The 15,515-nt window shown below is 36.8% G+C and overlaps 1 protein-coding gene across 4 annotated transcripts in view; it reads right to left on the reverse strand.

The window, feature by feature from the left end:
* Positions 1-843: 843 nt before the first annotated feature.
* The window catches only part of RPH3A (rabphilin 3A), a 450,823-nt gene continuing 436,151 nt past the window's right edge, over positions 844-15,515 (reverse strand). For all 4 annotated transcript variants that reach the window (XM_077292456.1, XM_077292446.1, XM_077292453.1 and 1 more), the window contains 4 exons: positions 13,813-13,964; positions 11,378-11,459; positions 8,562-8,658; positions 844-6,884 (listed from right to left, as the gene is read on the reverse strand). In XM_077292456.1, the coding sequence (XP_077148571.1) occupies positions 6,754-6,884; positions 8,562-8,658; positions 11,378-11,459; positions 13,813-13,964 (462 nt within the window). In that variant the 3' untranslated portion in view covers positions 844-6,753. The remainder of the gene's footprint in view (positions 6,885-8,561; positions 8,659-11,377; positions 11,460-13,812; positions 13,965-15,515) is intronic.

A 15,515-nucleotide genomic window follows, 5' to 3' on the forward strand; every position in this document is an offset into this window, starting at 1 on the left:
ATGGCTTGCAACTTTCAGCATTTTGTACACAATGGCAGCAGTAGCCAGGGAAATACATGTAGGAGCTAGTGATGAGTGAGTATACTCATTGCTCTGGTTTTCCCCGAGCATGCTCGGGTGATCTTCGAGTATTTGTTAGTGCTCGGAGATTTAGTTTTTGTCAAAGCAGCTCCATGATTTACAGCTGCTAGCCAGGCTGAGTACATGTGGGGGTTGCCTGGTTGCTATGGATTCCCCACATGTATCCATGTCTAGTAGCCGTAAATCATGCAGCTGCATCAACAAAAACTAATTCTCCAAGCAGTTACAAATACTTGGAGACCACCCGAGTGTGCTCTGGAAAACCCGAGCAACGAGTACACTCGCTCATCACTAGTAGGAGCTGAAGAGCCACGTTAGTAATGAGGTGTTTGTGAACACTGCATTGCAATATATTGTTCAGTTTAGAAAAATGGATGTTTCAGTGGCGATTTAATTTGAAAGTTAAAATACATGTGTGATCAATACAAAGGAATTATATGACTTATTCCATCCAAAGACCTTACAAAGGACCAGGGGACATTCAAGATATGTGGAGGAAAGGCAATTTTGGCTGGTAAATAGGAAAGGGTTCTTTATAGTTAGAGTGACCAGACTGTGGCGTACTGATTGCAAGAACTAGTAATGGCAGACACTATCAGAATTTAGAAAAGGGCTAGATATTTTTTCTTAAAATAAAATTCCGTTGTGTTCTATAAATAATTTAGCGATACAAAATATATAGTTGGTGGATAAAGGTTGAACTTGATGAATCTTTGTCTTTTTTCAACCTATGTAACTATATAAATAAACAAATTCAACACATTTACTTGAGTTTTTCTTTATTGGACACATCACATAAGGAAATCAGTGTTATATCTGCATGCAAAGGAAGACAGGTTCTTTTCTAAATTCTTGGTAACATAAGTTAGGTCACTTTTGTGGTAAATTCACATCATGCTCTTTGAAATGCAAACATCAGCATATAAGTGTCTGCGCCATTTCAGTCCATATGTGCATGCGTTATTTACAAAGAAAAAATTATTTCTGCTCAGCTGATGTGTCTGAAAATGGCGCATCCAATCCAGTGACAAAATATACAGGTGAATATGGAGAAATTATCCTAATCTCAGTAAATCAGAAAACACAAATATTAATCAGTAATTGACTGTTTTTCAGACAATTAACACGGCAAACACAAAGTGAAAAGAAACATTAAACCAGGTTATGCTATAAGAAATCCATTTTTCTTCTGGTAATAGTAGTAGTATAATAAATATAAAGGATCATGTCTTACAATCACAATGTATATACCATATAATTATCAGATTATCAGCACGTCTTATCTTCTGCTGTCATAACTTGATATCCGCAAATTGATTCAAAATAAATTGAATTCACTTTGAATTTCGCAAAAAAAAATTCAGATTTACCTGGTCATGTTTCTGAAACTAAAAAGCTTTTTATTTTCTTAGACTGTACAATCCTTTTAAAAAATAATGACTAATAAGAGTTGGTTGTAACATTATAAAAAACATCACAACCGATAGGATTCTGTTACTTCTGTAAAAAATAGATTTAATTGATTGCTATTAGCGTGGCCAGAAATATCTTGTACATTAGGCCTCTTTATGAAAAAGAGCCTTGCTGGCCATAACAGCCAATCAGAGCTCAGCATTCATTTTTAAGACTACTCTGGATAAATAAAAGTTGCTCTGTGATTGGTTAAATTATGATAAATAAGATCTTTTTGCTTTTGATATATAATGTTACATTACTCGTATTTCACTATGTACACATATTACTTTTTACTTATTTTATAGTAATATTGTTTTTACACAAACTGAACCACATCAATAATCTGTCTAGAATGTTATAGGCTGTATTGCTTTATTGCACTGGCTTTAAAACAAATTCCATTATTTTTTGTATAGATTTTATAAAAAATATTACAAATCCAGACAAACAACTTCTTCAGGAGTGATGATTCAGCTGGATGGATCACAAGATACGTTGGTAAGAATATACACTATTGGGCCTCATTTATAAAGTTTCAAAAGCAACTCGAAACTCCTTCCAGCAACCACAAAAAGCTCAACTCTCTTAAATTTCTATATAAAAAAAGAAATTTAAATAAGCTTAGTGGTTGGTTGTTGTGCAACAAGGCCCATTTTTCTGCTACAGAGATTTAGTGCATATAGCCGAATAAGTTATTAAAGCTTTGGTGTGGGAAATACAAAACCTTTATCTAGATAATGTTCTTTGTTCTTATTTCATTGCAATGAATTAAAAAAAAAAATAGAAAAACTCCCAGAGTAACTAGAGTCAAGACAGACAGACATGAGCTTTTTTTCATACTACCACCAATAAGCACCGCAACTATACAGAGGTGTCACTTTACAGGTTAGATTATCAAGTATACTAAGTATACTAGTAAACTTATCCTGTTAGCTAAACAAGAAACATGATATCCTATGGGAAAAAATTCTACAATACATCTACATTGATAAGCATTTGAACCCATGCAAATGGCACCAATGCTCTAGCACTGAAGTTCTTGTGAGAATTAAGATTCTTTAACAACCGCTAAGCAAAAAGTTACCAGGTGTAAGAAGAAAGCAGGGAATAATTACTTGGGTTTTGTGTTGAGACAGTCCTAGAAAATTCAAGACTTTGAGGATTTCATGCAGAGTTGAAAATGGGAACTAGATTGTGGATACCTACTCAAGATTTCTTATTCAGTTCGACTATAAAGAAAAAACATAACTAATCTTCATATAAAAGAAGTTGCCTAAAGGCTGAAAATGGCATACATTTTTATTAAAAACAATTATTTTTATTAAACTTAAATCTCTCACCGTAAAAACCGTTGTCACTGCTGGTTTCGAACAGTTTTGCAGAAGAAACGCCCTATCCATTGTTCATGTGAACACTGCAGCCAGTCACTGATGACAGCAGTGATATTTACATGTACAACATGTGACCTTTTAGCCCAATAATAGGCCACAGTGGTCATATGGTAGACATGACTCATCACTGCAAAACTAGAGAGGACAACCGGCAGTACTGGGGCGGCAAGGGATTTACCCTGTAAGTGAAAACTACTTTAAATTTTTTATCTCTATTATTTTTCTACCCTTAGGCAACTTTTTCAAAATCCCGTGCACTCCCATAAATATTGAAAATTCTCCTAGTGGATTAAGTATAAAGTTAGGTACTTATTAGAGTGTTCAGACCAAGTATCTTACTTATGCGAGCGGAGCAGTATACTGAACCTGAAATTCCATAAAAATAATCTTTCTGTCATTGAGTTCTTAAAGGTGATAAGAGTCAAGGTGACTACATTGAATATCAGTCTAGTAACCGGTTATCAGACAAGGACTAACTGACTTGTCCATTTCCAAAACTAAAAGTCCAAATGGAGTAAAGAAAAGCAAGAAGGTAAAAGTGAATCCGACAATTTCATAGTCACAAATATGAGATCCTCAGTTAATCCACTTTGAATCCAGCTGTCCTTTTCTCAAGCATCATAGATCATTGTAGCACTAAATAAGGCATCTATAGAGTCACCTTGATCAAATCTAAAGTTTAAACAAGTACAATATAGTTCATACTAAATGTCTTGTAGGGACACCCCTGAGCAAAACCGTCAAAATTTTAGTAAAAAGGGTCATATGGCAATAGAAAAAAGAATTGCCATAGAAAAGAGGTGATTTTTTTCATATAGATTTTACTTTGTTCAAGAACATCAGACTCTAAAAAGAAGTGTCTGCCTACCACTGTGTATTCCTATTAATATGTTGTGTGAAAAGGTTAATGAGGGGTTAATATCTTACGGTCTAATGAAAGAAAAAGTTTACTTTCCCTAAATAAATCAGAGGAAACTTCCTATCACTTTATCCAAATTCTATAAATATTTGACAAACTTAATATTTCATATAATTAATTACCAATATTTACTATGTTTTTATTTATTACGTGACTAATATTTTATTGCATTCTTTACTACTGTATGACAAATTATGTGAACCATACCCATGTTTATTGATGCATGAGTTATTGCTAATATGAATTGGCTCGAATATTAAAGGGGATGTCTGGCCTTAGGATACAAATCCGCAGTCACTGACTGCAAACTTGTGAATCTGCACTGCGTGCTGTGATTATTTTCTAGTGCCGGAGGAGGGAGTGGGCTGTCATGTGACCTCAAGTTTGCTATTTGCATACTTCCGTCCACATTCCAACTAGACATGTCCGGCCTTGCTCAATACATTTGCATTGGGTCGCACACATCTAGTCGGCTCGTGATTGAATTTATGCAAATTGCACACTTGCTGTCACCTGACTGCCGCTCACGGCACTGGAGAATCCTCACAGCGTGTAATGTCTATGCGGAGGATTCACAAGTCTGCAATCACATAGAGTGACTGTGGACTTGTATGCTAAAGCCGGACAAACCCTTTTTTTGTGCAAAATATTTAAAGAAGTGTGTTTTTTATTGGGATTATTTGTACAAAGTGTGAAGAAATTAAAAATGCAAAAATATAGGATTACATTATGGGATGAAAACAAAGTATCAAACGGCAGTATGGAAACCACTTGAAATATTATCTTCGTCACCTACATTTAACTTAATGCTCCATAATGAGATGGAATTACATGGCTTGACTGCTTTTCAGCAGAGATGGACGTGTTACTATAGGTATTTTGAACCCTTAGATGGTAGTGCATGTTTTAGTAATAGTCTGAGTATGAGAGAACGCAGGCTTAGTAGTATCGAATTCACCAGTCCTAAAAAAAAATAAAAAATAATAATCTCCTGATCAACTGCCTGGAGATGCTTAGACCTTTTAAATCAAGTTATTGCCAATTAAACCTAAAGTGTAACTGGGCAAAAGGTTTCCCAAAAAGCTTTACTTATTGGAACGTTATAAAGAAGGTTAAGGAGATGCCCCATTGTTCTCTATTCCATTATATGCACCCTATGCCGACTGAGACGACATGACTACAAAGCAGCATTGGCTATAACCTATCAGGTGGCACTGGAAATCCAACTATCAACCACAGCAAGTGACCTCTGTAACCACAGTATTTAGGTAAGGACATTTTTCCTTATTACTAAATTTCACTACAGCCATATTTAACAATAGAAATTAATGTAATATAGAAAACTGCACTTTACATTGGAATATTTAATTTCTATGGTATTCTTCGAGAATAGCACTGTTAGATGAATTTCACTTTTGATTAAAACAGAGGAGCAGGGCATGGATTCCCCTCTTGAAGACCAGAAGTAGAGATTATAAGTCATATCTTTTCTTTTACAATGTTCTAGTTAAATTCATATGGAAAGTAGATGACTTATTGGCAAGTTCAAATACAACTTTAGAGAATACATTTCAAGAAAAGACTTGAAAATTCCTGCATAATAGCATAATTCCATAGAGTTTAGTTTGATTTACTTTGTAATGAACATATCATAAGACATTGAGAGCAGAAAGCATGTGCCCCATATGGAAAATGCTTCTGGGTTATCAATTATTTTCAATAGCATTTATCTTTTTTAGCACCTCCACCAAAAACTTTAATAGCTCTAAGGGCCCTTTCTTCTGTCACTGATTTTTCTTGAATGCAAAAAAACAGTCTGAGTTTCAGAAGTATTTTTCATCAAAGTATTATCAAAGTTTTGGCACAGATTTATCACTTTTCCTTTGATAAAAAATATAATAATGGAGGTTTCTCAACATTCTCATATCAACCAGATGGCATCCCATTACTGTTCGATGTTTTTTCTGGGGGGGGGGGGAGATCACCCAGTCAACAAAAATACATAGATGTGTGAACAGATCCATTGGGCATTATAGGTACAAGTTCTATCTGTGAAAAACGCAGATCTCGCTAGAGAGACTGACATCTGAATGAGCCCTAATGCCGAGGACTTTGGTCCCCAAAGAGCACATGGTCAGTCCACCCCACCATGTCATTGTACATGTACTACAGAATCACCTGGAAAAAAAGAATTATTCATCTTGTGCCACTTATATAAAAAGAGGTTGGTACTGAACTTTTGCAACTATTACAGTTAGGGTTTATGACTACTAGTTCTAGTGAAAAAACAGCAATTCCAAGTGCTGCGGGAGTTCAACCTAAACTAGATAAATGGTTTTTACACAAATTTTTTTGGTACAAACATTTCGTCAGAAGAATACATTATATCATCAATGGAAAATTGTAGAACTTGTATCCGAATATATAGTTGTTTTGTGCTCTGAAATATCATCTTGTCATTATATTACATAATGGGGCACAGGAGACCCCGTCAGGTAAGCAATCACTATTCCTACTACAAGACAAAATGTGCACGGTTAGATATGTAAGATTTGTTTGTACAAAGACATTGTGCCTTATTAAAGATTTGAATAAAAATAAAGTTCCATTTTATACAGTATATGTTTCTTTAGAATTTAACAGCAATGGACTTAAAGGTTTGCCATGTAAGGAGGTAATGTAGCACTGGGCAGAACAACAAACACGGGTATCGTTTCTGTCAGCATTTGCCCCAAGGACATACACAAATGCGGCTTTTTTAAAATTGAATAAAGAATATACTAATAGCAACTATCTTATTTCTATCTCTAAAAGCTATAAGTGTGAATGCTTTGGAAGACAAGACAGAAAAAGTTTACAGTGACTTGGTATTGAGCATAAATGCTTGTGAAATACTGCATCTGTCTCTTAATCGCTTGCTACGTGATTTTCATTCTGTAGAACATGCCAACGTTCAATCTTCTTATCTTTGTTCTTCAGGCACTCATACCAGTGTTTCAAGCGTTCCCCTTTGGCATTGATGCCCAGCTGACAACCACCTGCAGGGAGACATTAAAGAACAGACCTTTCTTTAAAATAGGAATAATATCTTCTCAAATATTTTAGAATGCCAATTCTTACAGCACACATGGAGGTCAGAGTCAGAGACTGTGACCCATTTTTTATTTTTACATTTTTACATTTTATTTTCGATTCTTAAACCTACGATTGCTTAACTACTTATACAGTACACTGCCATACTTGTAATTCATATTTCGGTTTACAGTGCACACCTACCATACACTAACTTGTCAAAAAATATTTTGTAATTAAAACAAACTTTAGTTATTATTTGTATCGGTAATGATAATTTGCAATATAGGTGATAATTTCCATAAACATGATCTTTTTTTATGTACTTATTGTAGTTACTTTTTAAAGTAATTATTCACTTATATATCAATTTTGAAAAGTACTTATACCTACTACATAGTAATTAAGTATTTATTAGGCATTCTTTAAAAGTGAACAGTATCTGCCACACAATCATGATGCATTCATGCTTGGGCAACCAATAATTAACTTGTCTCATCATAGATACTGTATCTAAGCTCCACATCAAATTCAAGTAAGTTGGAGGATTCATTCATTACATTTGATTGGTAATTAAGTTTATATGGCTTACTGCCAGAGCAGTTGTCACTTTTTTTTATCTCCCTAACCCATCCTCACATTAGACAATAAGTAGTTGTTAAAGTTAAAAACTTTAGAATAGTCAACATTCATGAGTCTCCTTGCTCTGGCTGATGGGAAAGATGAAAAGACCTAATTAATTTCACTACAACATAATTGAAACTTTCTTTAGTAGTTTTGGGTCAGCGGTGGACATGGCATTGGTGCACATGGGCCCATTACCATCTCAACAGCAGATGAAATTGTACATTAAAATGAGATATTGGACTGCAAATACCCATGGATTGTTCTTGCCCAGGGGTCTTTTCCTTCTGTGTCGGCCAGTGTTGTGGGTTATCCACCAATAAGTTAGTAGGCATTTTCTTACAGAGCTCAAAGTTTTTTCATACTTCTAGGAAAGGACATATTATCCCATTAATTAAGTCAGCAGTTAGATAGATAAAATGATCAGATTAATCCATGGAAGTGTTCTGCACCAAATTTTCAGCAACCTTGGACACTGCTCACTATTTGGTGTTGTACTAAAATAGGAGGCTCACTAGAAATGTGAACTTACTGAGTTACTAATGGATTAAATTGGGGATAAATTAGGAAGAATTGTTCTAAGAGATATCTAGGAGAGGATTGTGAGAAGCCTGAGAAAACGGACGTGAAAACTATCGCAAGAGTCAAAAATAAGAAGAACAACCTGTCAACATCGTCAGTTTATGCAAGAGTTAGAGAAGGGAGATAAATATAAATGTGTGGTATCTTGCAATTGGCTACTGTATATAATTGTAGACAGCCATTTAGATCCATTGTTGTGCATCATGTTCGATGAAGTATGATTCCATCTAGACTGCACAAACAGACACTTCATGATCTAAAAATTACAGTTTAATGAGCAGTTATTCGAATTGTGCATGTGATGAAAATGTGAGCACAGCCATGTACAAAGTACCCACTTGATAACTTTTGTATGGTATTCTGATTGTCATATAGTCAATGCTACCTGGGTAACATGCAAGTAACTGATTATTATTCAGCATACTTGACCATCTTACCTATGTAATCATTCGATTTTCCGATATCATAGTCCCAGACTGATATATCAAGCTGTTTCTTTGCCAGATCATTGTGTTTTACATCAAAGAAGAATTCCTATTAAGAAGAAATAGAAAAAAAATATGAGAAAAGGTCAGTTTAGCCATCAGTTAGTTACTTTTAATAAATGGTTTAGTGTTCTGCTTTAGACTAAAATAAAATCTATTGCAATTTTTAGCCAGTTTTTTTAAATCCAAATATAGAATGTAGCAACACAAAATTTGAATATAAATTTATAATAAATTAAACAATCATAAAATCAACTAATATATGCTACCCTGATGTATTATACCAATAGAGGAAGCTTACTGAGTACAGACTCTCTTGTGCTGTGTTCACATGTCAGTCTATAATTAGAGGCACATGTTGGTATAAGTGCAATGTGTAGCTGCATGTTCGCACTGTGGACATTTAAAACAAACATGTCAGCAGTATTTTGCTCAACAAACTGCAGACACTGTCAGGTTGGTGCTGTTATGCTGATTAAAATGATACCTTGTTTGATGAAATCCGTCTTGTGGTTGTTGTTCCATCTTTATTTTTAGTTTTCAGTTAATGATATTCTTGTGCTCCGGGGCGGCCTGTGGGGGGGCTTTGTGTAGGGGTCTGCTTACATATTCATCTATATTGTCGTATGACAGGTCACTGATCCACAGGCATCCACAGACCACCCCAAAGCACTAGAACCTCATTAACTGAAAACTACAAATACAGATTAAACAACAACCACAAGACGGATTTCATCAACCCAGGTATCATTTTAATCAGTATAGCAGCACCAACCTGACAGCAGGATGCTTATAAAACTGCAGACACTGACAGGTTCACTTTAACAGATGGAATTTAAGATAAATGTAAAATGAACAAATACCCTGCAATAAGTAAATAAATTAATAGTGCATGTAAATAATGTAGAGTACTTATTTGTCACTATTTTGATAAAAAGAGCATAAAAGCCACCCCACCGCGACGTGTACTCAATCAGGATGGACCCTAACTCTTGTAGGTCACCTCGCTGTGTGTTAGTAGACTTCAAAATAGACGGGGACAGAACAGGACTCAGGCCAGACTGTTTTACACCTGTCCCTAGCAAATTCACAGCTCAAAAAAGGGGGAGCCACACCTCAGTATGTATAAAGTACAAAAAACTAAAGCAAAGCCAAAGAAATGAGCCAAAACACCTTGGTATAAGTGCAATGCGTAGGAGCCACTGGGTGATCATATGGTCACATTGTTTCTGCATAATCAGTGGTAGAATCACTGTACTTCTGCTGCAATGGCTAGTTTATTGGACCCCAGAATAACTTCTTTGCTGCAAAAAATATTGCTTGCCCCATTTAAGATTTGAGAAGAAATGGATGTGGTTTGTTTTACCACCGGAATGATTGTTTGAATCTGACAGCCCAAGTCTGTCTAATAGTATTTCCTGTTAAGGGATACTTTAGCAGTCTACGGTCTTATGGTCACTTCCGATTAGAGATCTTAAACTAATGTTTGTCTATTCAAAAGCGATTGTATCAAACTTCCAAGAACTAAGCACATTTGAAAATGACTGCCTTCAAAACCATATTGTTTGACTTTTCGCTCTCTCTTTATTTAGGGCCATATAGCAAAAGTCAGAAAGGTTCCCTCATAATGAAAAAGGTTTAGGCTATGTGCCCACGTTATGCGAGAGTGTGGAAACCACAAATACGACCAACACAGTCGCGTATATATGAATGACGACTAGTTGACAAAGTCTATAATGGATAGCGGATAATCATAGTGATTGAAACAATGCTGTTTTGTACCATTTTCCTTCTGTATGTGCCCACGTTGCAGAAATGCTGCGGAAATGTCGGCAGCATTTCCGCAACTCCCTGCCTCAGGTAAAATGTGTGTGGAATTCACATGCTCTTTCCCGCAAAACACAAGTGTTTTGCAAGCATTTTTAGCTTGCAGAATGCTTGCGCTTTTACAAGCGATTTGAAGCATCACTTGGAAAACTGATTGACAGGTTGGTCACACTTGTCAAGCATAGTGCTTGACAAGTGGGACCAACTTTTTACTATTGATGCTGCCTATGCAGCATCAATAGTAAAAGATAGAATGTTAAATATTATAAAAAATATGGTTATTCTCACCTTCCGACGGCCCCCGATCTCCTCAGCGGCGCTCCCTGTACATTCCATTCCCAAGGATGCTTTGCGCAAAGGACCTTTGTGATGTCACGGTTGCGTGACCGCTGCGTCATCTCAGGTGATTTGCGCAATGCATCCCTGGGAATGGAAGCTGCCGCGTGCATCGCTGAGAGGCGGGAGGAATCCGGGGCCATCAGAAGGTAAGTATATCCCTATTTTTTTATTTTAGTTCTTTTTTTTTACAGGTATATGGTTCCCAGGGCCTGGAGGAGAGTCTCCTCTCCTCCAGACCCTCGGTACCATCTGCACATGAAGCTCTCACTTTACACATGGTGGGCATAAAGTAAAGTGAGCATTTCAATGCAATCCTATGGCGTCAGAATCGCCGTGATTCGGCAGAAATAATGAATATGCTGCGGATTTTACTGCTATGCAATTCCGAAGCGGGAAAATCCGCAGCATGGGTACAGCAACTGCAGAATCCCATAGTATTGCATGGGAATGCATTTAAGTGTTTTTCAAGCGTTTCCATTGTGGCAAAAACGCGGTGTAAATTCTTAAAAAACGCAACGTGGGCACATAGCCTTACCCTTTCCCATAGTGTTTGTACACACTTCATTGTTTGTAAATACATCAATTTCTAAATGTCATGTCACCTCATTGAATTCTGGATTAAGAGTCTTTTTTTTAATTTGAGTCTTTTGCTTGGACTTCTTGCCTCCGTCAGGTTTTAGCCAACTGTAATAAAAAAAAAAGTTAAAATATTTTTACATGCACTATAATACATTGGAACATGCAGGCCTACATGCAGCATGTGAATGTAATATACAAAAACAAATTTATTTTTTAGTACAAAGACAAAGCTATATAATTTTGTACAAGACTGGCATAAAATTTCTACCCGCACCTTGAAGACAAGTATTTAATGTATCGGTGACAGAGGCCAACATTAAGGAACTTATGATATGGTACATAGTGTTCTAGGGCACATACATTCTTTCCCTACGTGTACCAAAATTCTGTCACTGCAAAACCAAGGGCTCCACTTATCTCACTTAGTGAAATTATCCCAAAGTAAAAAGATTATGGATTCATGTTTTTTTTTTTCTTTTATTTAATCACCTCCACCAATGTGAACAAAAACCTCCTGTAGCTTCAAACCTCCTTAAATGAACACATTCCACAAATACCATCTCATACCTATTCCCATATCTCCTTAATTGGTACTGGTACTTAATTGTACTGACCTAGAAAATCATATTCCAGGTATTTTTTACCGCACAATTGATACTATTGTGGGGTTTCACTCCCTCAGGTAGGCATTAGGTAGAGTTTACACAGGCAATAGGGTTTGGTCCAAATATGTGCAGTTTTATTGCTTTCATAAAATTCAAAACCAAAACAGTGTCTTCTGGGCACAAAGGTTTAACAGCAAATAAACAGTTCATTCAGCAGGTACATATGGTATATGTCAATGCGGGCTCACCTGAACAGATTACAATCCTTTTTCTGTGTATACACAGAAAAGGTACGGTCCAACCAATCTCAGTATCACCTTCAGCCAGAGCTCCAGCAGCTTCCAGCACCAGACAGAAGTGTTCAATTCCACGCACAGTTCACACTGAACAGGCTGCAGCTACCACATGTTTCTCTGCAGCTCCAACACACACAGACTGCTCAGCTTTCCTAGCTGATCCATGGAGACTCTGTTCAGAGAGGAATCGTGGCTCTCCTAGTTACAGCTCACAATTTGGTTGGTTACTCAGAAGCTTCAACACTTGCTTCTGCTCAACATCAAGTAGATTGAAACAAGGTGAAGCCATTTCCTGGTTCTTTGTGAAAGCTAGTCAGGTGCATCTAATCAAGACCGCAGTGCTAGTATTTAACACAGTCCTACCCGACTTTGCTACACTATTAAATGGAAGCCTAAAAAACAATGGTGGTATTTTTTTACCCCATTAGGTCATCTCGCTTACGATTTTTCTTTTAACATTTTTCAGTACATTTTATGGTGAAATGAATGGTGTCTGTGCCAAAATGGGCATAACTGGGGTGGATGGGACGAAGTAATGCCTGCCTGACAGATTCATCAAAAAGTATTGGCATACATGACACCAGAAAGGTTTTTCCAGTCCCTGACTGGAGTCATTTCTGGTGAAGTGTTCAGAGGTATATGCCACTGATCAGATGCACCAAATTAATTTAGTGGTTGGTGTCTCTAAGTGAATTCAGCACATCTTCATTTGTCATAAGACTGGCATAAGAGATGTTATTTCTAATGAATCGGGGCCAAAATATTTTTGAAGCTCTTACACTTGGTTGCCACAGAGTGTGTGCACATGACGAATGACACTACTTCTGGCCATATATGACTTTTATAATCTATTTTCACCAGTATTCAGCTCTGCGAGCTCTCTAATTTTCAATTAATTCCAAGCTTACAGCAAGAGACTAGCTACTACGGAGGTCTCCAATATTTGGCACACAGAAACAGAGTGATTCCTGCACTTTATTCCTTAATTCACACAAAAACAGAAGTAGCAGAGGCATGGATGAAATTATACAGCTTTACGAAGTAGGGTAGATGTGAATCAGCTCAGAGGTGAGTCAAAAGACTTGTTAGACGTCTCAGAATGAGCTTTCTATAACCTTCTACTTGCTTTCTCACTCTATTCCTCACTCCTCATTCCTCCTATATCCAAAATGTATAATATGAGGTGTAACCTTACATCTTACTGTGCTGGCAGTCAGTCATGTCTTGATAAGACAGAGTTGAGCTGGGGTTTTTTTCAGGATAGATTACAAGTTCAGAAGATGAGGGCGGGCATAGAAGTGACTCAAAAGTGGAGAAAGAAGCTGAAATCTCTGATGACATTTATTACAAATTTTCTCATATAGTCCCATCATATTGATTTATGCAGTTTGTTGAGAGTACAGTTACCATTCAACTGCAGATTTTACTCTATTACTGTAGCATTATTGACATATGTTATGTGATTTTCAGCTATAATGCTTTTGATTTGACACAGTAAACAACAGGTTATTGGAAAATATATTTTCAATAAGTTAAATGACACAGTCAGTTACTTACAGTTTAACAAACGGATCAGAGTAGCCATTAGCATCCATTGCTGCCAAGTGAACACAGCGTACAACCCCAATAATCAGCCCTCCTTGTTGAGTGTTGTACATGAGAGAAAGCAGAATCTTTCCCCTGTCTTCTACATCGCCTCCACGATCTGTCTGCAAAATTAGAAGTTGATGAGACGTCTTGCACATACATGCCAAAGTTACATGAAAAAAGGGGACCGTTGGACATTATATTATATAAAAAAAAAACAAAAAAAAAAAACAACTCAATACAATATGACGAACCAAATTAGTTAGATCAGTGTTTCTCAATATCAGCAAAACAAGTTCTGTACTTTCTACTACATTTCTCTGTTAGATCACATACAGTGTAACAAATTTTCAATCAAAATAGTTTTTAAAAATATATTCCTATGGCTAGATATCGCTGTTACGTACTGGTTGTAGTGTGAGCTGTGTTTTTTTTTAATTTATAAACTCTTACTCGGAACATCCATTATTGTAATGTTTCCAATGCTGGAGGTGAAAAATGCACAACATATCTGGCGAACCTCCTGTAGACAGGTAGATGAGCGATTTCCATTATTTTGCAGACAGGACAATAAAAAGGCAAGCAAAGAAGCAACTGTTTCTTACTATTCATTTTGACAGTGACTCAAAAGAACAGCAGAGAGCAGTATAACAGGCATCTAACAAGAGAGGAGACATGGGAGGATTTTACTTATTTGTAAATTAAGCCATTTGAAACTTGTGCTGGATGTAATCTAACAAAGAAAATGTAAATTAAAAGGGGACCTTTGAGTAAATTCATGCTGCACGATTGCAGCCAGGTATGTTTTTCTTTGAAAAGTTTTGGCATTTCAGAGAAGACAAATTTAAAGATCCGGCCTGGAACCCTAGGCAGAGACGAGACTAGTCCAACACTGCCCCAGCCAGCCTCTCTCTACACCACTCTAGTAGTTTAACAAGTTGTTTCCCCATGTGTGCCGTCATCCTGCTAGAAATCTGATAACCAGCTAGTATAGCTCACGTGTAAATTAATTAGAATAGGACGTGTGCATGGTGTGTGACCGTGGTCTCAGCAGCTGTCCCACCTGGGATACAGCAGCATGTTTCTAAGCCTCATGCATCATAGTAACACATTAGCTGGAAAATATAGAAAAGTCAAATACAATTTTATCTGCAATTGTTAAAAACCGAACCGGTCAGGTTATTTATGCTGCCCAAACCACCATGATTGTTGCCAAGATTAATACACTCCGAAACACTCCAGCGTTACTATGAACATCCGACCAGGAGCAGAGGAAGACTAGTCTCTGCGTATGGTCCCCAGCTGGCTCTTCCCAGCATTAAGTGACAGTAATCTCTCACGAGTGTATGTAGGGAGAGTCCTGTCAATCACTTCTAGCAGCACTAGGAAAAGCTGTCTGGGGGCAGAGCCAGACTAGTCTAGACTCTCGCTATGCAGTCTGGCAAGATCTTCAAAGTATACCTTCTCTCTAGTGTTATAGAGAATAATATACTTGGCTGCAAACTTGCAGCAGCCTCTGAATCATGCTGCCCATGGTTTGGGCAGCATATACTGTATCACTAAGCAGATTCCTTTCAACTACAATCAAGTGTCGCTAGGTAGGGGCAATTTTGTATGGATGATTTATCGATAATTATCTATGTTATTGACCAGGTCTGAAAACTAAATTTATT

This window comes from Ranitomeya variabilis, chromosome 1 (assembly GCF_051348905.1).
Source record: "Ranitomeya variabilis isolate aRanVar5 chromosome 1, aRanVar5.hap1, whole genome shotgun sequence".
NCBI lineage: Eukaryota > Metazoa > Chordata > Amphibia > Anura > Dendrobatidae > Ranitomeya > Ranitomeya variabilis.